Here is a 5,203-nt window from a genome sequence, read left to right as displayed (position 1 = left end):
ATCATGCCCCACCCACCCTCCAGGTGCCCTTGTTCCCAGGTGACCTGCTGCACCCTCTTTGGGGAGCAGTTTGGAATTATCTGTCAGTGAGGAGAGGCCTGCTTTCCCAGGCGTCAGATGCCTCCGGGGTAAACTGCAGTGATTGGGTGTGGCGTTGGCAGCAGGGATAGCAAGGTCAGGCGACCAGATAAGGAAATCCTGAAGTGGGAGGAGATGCAGGAACTCACCTGTGGCAGATTCCCTGAGGCCGGTCACACAAATGCTGCACCTGGTGGCCCTGGAGAACGCCCACTGGCAGCAGCATTTCCAAACCACTGCATGAGATCTGAGGACAATGTGAACCAGCTCGACTGATCATCATTATTTGGAGTATTAATTCTACTATGAAGAATGCCCAGGTCTGCATATTGAGCTGAAATCTTCATCCTCAAATATCTCTGCCCCCCTCTGGGTGCCGGGCTGGCCGGGTCGGTGTTCCTCCAGCGAATCTGGTTCTGGGCCTCCCTCCCACTGTGCCTTGGGCCGGCCAGGTGGTAGGCTCCGCCCACAAGGAGTTCACAGGCAGACCCTTGGTGGAAAGCATCAGTGTTTCCCCAGAAAAGTGTGTACGCAGTAACCCCTAGCCCTGTTTGTATGTACACAATTCATGATGTTCTTAGACCACCTCGTGCACAAGATGGTTAGAGGCTCCTTAAGGAGTTGGAAAGCCCCTGCATATGTATGCTGAGCTCCTGCTATATACCACCCACCAAGTCTATGCATAATTCTTAGCAGGTGTAACCAGGGAAAGTGTAGTAACAACAGAAATAGTAACAGTGGCGACATTATTTGAGCTTTGCTTGGAACTCTTAGTGTGAATTTGTTCATTTAATTCTTATAAGCACATTGTGAGGTAAGTACTTTTTTTAATCCCCATTTTACAGATGAGAAGACTGAGGCTCAGAGAGGTTAAGTTACATGCCCAAGGTCACACAGGCAGGGTTCAAACCCAAGAGCCTAGCTCCAGAGGCTGCAGCATCACACCCCTGCCGCTCCTGGATGTGCAGATAGAGTTCGAGGCGAGTGGGTGGGGGAGGGGATGAGGGAAGAGCTTTGGGGTAGACCAGCCCACTTGCCTACCCACTCTGCCCAGAGTCAGGACACCCGCCTGTTTTCTGAGGATCAGTTTATCCCCACGGAACACCTTATTGCTGTGCTGCCTAGTGCTCCGACACCCCCTCTCCCTCGATTCCAGGAGCTGGAGAAGCTGGGCCTTGGCGACAGCGTGGACCTGCACGTGTACGAGATTCCCGTCGAGTACAAGACAGTCCAGAGGCTCATCCCCGCCCTGTGGGAGAAGCACAGCCCACAGGTGAGTGGGGCAAAGGCAGGTGCTTCCTTATCGGGCCCTGGGATGGGCACCCCACCCTGGGATGGTTTATGGAGCTTTGTTCCTGCTTCCATCACATGCAGTCAACATTTTTAAAAAATCATTGAGACGTTTTACATTTTTTTCGGTGCCCAAACCCCCAAATCTGGTAGTTTTTACACTTGACTGTACATCTCAGTTTGCACCAGCCACATGGCAAGTGCTCAGTAGCTGCTGATATGTTTAGTGTTCACACAGTTTCTTACAGGGCCCGTCTGTGTGTGAGCATACACACCAGTGATTGATGGCTGAAGTTACACTGTGTTCAGTTTGGTATCCTGCTTTTCATAAATATTTTATCATGAGCATTTAATCACCTAGGTCATTAAAAATTCTCCCTAACCATTATTTTAATCGCTGGTTAATTTTTAGTAATTAATATAACCATTCTCTTATAATTGGGTATGCTACTTGTTTCCATGTTTTTTCTCTCTCATTTTTATAAATAACACATTTTAGTAATTAATATAACCATTCTCTTATAATTGGGTTGGCTACTTGTTTCCATTTTTATAAGTAACACGGAAGTGAGCATTGAAAGACTATTACATCTTTGATTATTTTTAGGCTACATTCCTAAAAGTTATACTTGGTCTTTTGCATTTGGCAATATGTCTTGGAGATCATTCCTTAATAGAACTGCTTTGGGCATTTTAGCAGCTACACAGTAGTAGTTCATAATTTATTTAACCAGCCCACACAAATAGCTAATTACGTGTTTTCCAGTCTTTGATTGTATTAAAAGGCTACAGAAACATCCTTGCATGTTTCACGTACTTGCACGTTTCGCTTGGCTTACCTTTCTGCAGCAGTGACTATGGGGTCTGTTCCAGCAGCAAGAGGTCAGACACAGTGTCACCCCAGTGGAGCCCAGCAAGGCTGCCACCCTCTCCTTGACCTGAGAGCCCCCCTGGTCCCAGGGACAGACCCTGCTAAGCCCCGCCTGTCTGTCTGCAGCTAGTGGTGCATGTGGGCGTGTCGGGCATGGCAACCACAGTCACACTGGAGAAGTGCGGCCACAACAAGGGCTACAAAGGGCTGGACAATTGCCGCTTCTGCCCCGGCTCCCAGTGCTGCGTGGAGGACGGGCCTGAAAGCATCGACTCCGTCATCGACATGGACGCCGTGTGTAAGAGGGTCACGACGCTGGGCCTGGATGTGTCGGTGACCATCTCGCAAGATGCCGGCAGGTAGGGCACCGAGGGGTGGGTGTGAGCAGGGGTTTCCCTCCTCCGCTGGCCCAGGCTGGTGCTGAGCAAGCCAAGTGTGTTGACTTTGGCCTCTGAGGGCTGAAGGCTCACCATTCGTAAACCACAGAACAAAGGATATACTCTTAACAGGTCGCACCGATCCTGCTTCCGGAACTCATTACGCATGGACCTGCCCCCTTCTCCCCACCCGGTCCCTGCCGGCTCCCATCTGGATGCCGCTCCAGCCAGCTCCCTGCTGTTCCTCCTGCCAGTCCTCCCCCAAGCAGTCTATTTCTGTACTAGTTTTCCTGCCGCTGCTGTAACAAAGCCACACACAGAAATTTATTCTCTCCCAGTTCCTGAGGCTGGACGTCCAAAATCTAAGGGTCAGCAAGGTCCGTTCCTTCTCGAAGCTCTGAAGAGAGTCTGCTCCCTGCCTCTCTCCTGACCGGTGGCGGCGGCCAGCGGCCCTTTGCGTTCCTTGGCTTGTAGATGTGTCACCCCGATCTCTGCCTCTGTCTTCCTATGGCCTTTTTTTTTTTTTTTTTAAATCTTCACCCGAGGATATTTTTCCATTGATTTTTAGAGAGAGTGGAAGAGAGAGGGAAAGACAGAGAGAAATATCAATGTGAAGGAAACACATGGGTTGGTTGCCTCCTGCACGAGCCCCGACCAGGGCCCAGGCCAGGGAGGAGCCTGCAATTGAGGTACGTGCCCTTGACCAGAATGGAACCTGGGACCCTTCAGTCCACAGGCTGACTGGTTAGGGCAGTGGTCGGCAAACCGCGGCTCACGAGCCACATGCGGCTCTTTGGCCCCTTGAGTGTGACTCTTCCACAAAATACCACGTGCGGGCGCGTGAGTACAGTGCGATTGAAACTTCGTGGCCCATGTGCAGAAGTCGGTTTTCAGCCTGGGCGAGTCTATTTTGAAGAAGTGGCATTAGAAGAAGTGGGGGGTGGACATATAGAGAGGATGAACGAAAGGAGATAGACGAAACAAGTATACAAGACGAGTGTGGATGGGAGAGTTGGAAGGGGTCGACCTCAGCGAACGTACCTCAATCAGATTGAGGACGTTTTTAGCAAAGGCCAGCTTAGGAGTACCCTAATTAAGTTAACAACAATGTACCTACCTATATAGTTTAAGTTTAAAAAATTTGGCTCTCAAAAGAAATTTCAATCGTTGTACTGTTGATATTTGGCTCTGTTGACTAATGAGTTTGCCGACCACTGGGTTAGGGTCATATGGCCTTCTTATAAGGACACCGGTCATTGGATTTAGGACCCACCCTAGTCCAGTATGACCTCCTCTTACCTAATTTCATCTGCTAAACCCCCATAGCCAAGTAAGGTCTCATTCTGAGGTTCCAGGTGAACATGAATTTGGAAGGGAGACTATTACAGGTCTTTTATAAATTTAGGTCAGATGATGTCTCTTCCTTGCTGAGTCCTCCCTAAAGCTCCCACTGCACCTGGAATAAAATCCCAGTCTCTCCCCACCATCCCCAGGTGCTATGTGGTCTGGCCCCTACCCACTCCTCCACCCTCATCTGCCTCCACTCTCTCCTTACCCATTGCATTCCAGACCCACAAACCAGCCTCCTCCTGTCCCTGCTCACTCTAGCCTCAGGGCCTTTGCACTCGCTGTAGCCTCCGCCCAAACTTGCCTCCCTCCAACGAGGCCTCTGTCAGGTCTCAGCTCCAACATGTTGCCGCCTTAGCGAGGCCTCCTCTACCTCCCAGACCAAGCTGTGTCCTCTGTTCCACTCCCTCTCAGCACCTGGCACCTGGATTTCTCAACAGGTCTCACACTTCTCCATCCCAAAGGCAGCAGGCGACAAATTCAGTTGACTGACTGATGTAGGAGTGACTGAATTTCTTATCCGTCTCCTTTTAAAACCAGTTTTAAGTTGCACAGACAATTCTAGGCTATGTTCTCATATGTTCCCATTGTGAAAAATTCTCTTGCCCTCTCCCCTTCCCCCGAGTGACCCCTCTGTTAAGCGAGAGACTTAGATTCTGAGCCCTCCTTTCACCTCCATGTCTCCGTACGTGTCTAGAGCACTTGGCACGCTGCTTGAGCATTTTGTCCTGTTTTGCTTTGCTTTTATGTGGATGGGGTTACGTGGCACGGAGTTTCCCGAGCACTACCTCCCTCGGTTTCACTTATGGACACACGACTGGGTCTTCTTGAGTTCTCCGTCTTCCTCTGGATCTACCACTTGCGTAGTTTTCCACGGTGTGGATAAACCAGAGTTTATGAAGCCACTCTTCCGTCAGCGGACCTTTAGCTTGTGTCTTAGTCTGTTAGTGTTGCAATAACCACATACCACAGACTGGGGGCGCTTGTCAACAACAGAAATGTATTGCTCACCGTTCTGGAGGCTGGGAAGTTCAAGGTCGAGGAAGGCCCTCCTCCAGATGGCTGGCTTCTTGTATGTCCTCACACGGTGGGAGGAGCAAGAGAGCTCTCTGAGGTCTCTGTTAAGAGATATTTCTCTCTGTCTTTTCCTCTCTCTTCCAACACCATTGATGAGGGCCCTCACTTCTCAAAGACCCCACCTCTTAATACCATCACATTGGGAATGAGGGCTTCAACATAT

The 5,203-nt window shown here is 50.2% G+C and overlaps 1 protein-coding gene across 5 annotated transcripts in view; it reads left to right on the top strand.

Annotated features, from left to right (window-relative positions):
* Window positions 1-5,203, top strand: part of PGPEP1 (pyroglutamyl-peptidase I) — a 15,242-nt gene that overhangs the window by 8,807 nt on the left and 1,232 nt on the right. For 3 of the 5 annotated variants that reach the window (XM_005873858.2, XM_005873859.2, XM_005873856.2), the window contains exons 3-4: window positions 1,235-1,351; window positions 2,366-2,598. In XM_005873858.2, coding sequence (XP_005873920.1) covers window positions 1,235-1,351; window positions 2,366-2,598 — 350 coding nt within the window. Of the gene's footprint in view, window positions 1-80; window positions 399-1,234; window positions 1,352-2,365; window positions 2,599-2,748; window positions 3,099-5,203 lie in introns of those variants that run through there. The other 2 variants (XM_005873857.1, XM_005873860.2) reach the window with 2 other exon arrangements.

The sequence above is a fragment of the Myotis brandtii genome, unplaced genomic scaffold (genome assembly GCF_000412655.1).
Source record: "Myotis brandtii unplaced genomic scaffold, ASM41265v1 scaffold421, whole genome shotgun sequence".
In the NCBI taxonomy this organism is placed as follows: Eukaryota; Metazoa; Chordata; class Mammalia; order Chiroptera; family Vespertilionidae; genus Myotis; species Myotis brandtii.
This window is presented reverse-complemented; position numbering and strand designations above follow the sequence as displayed.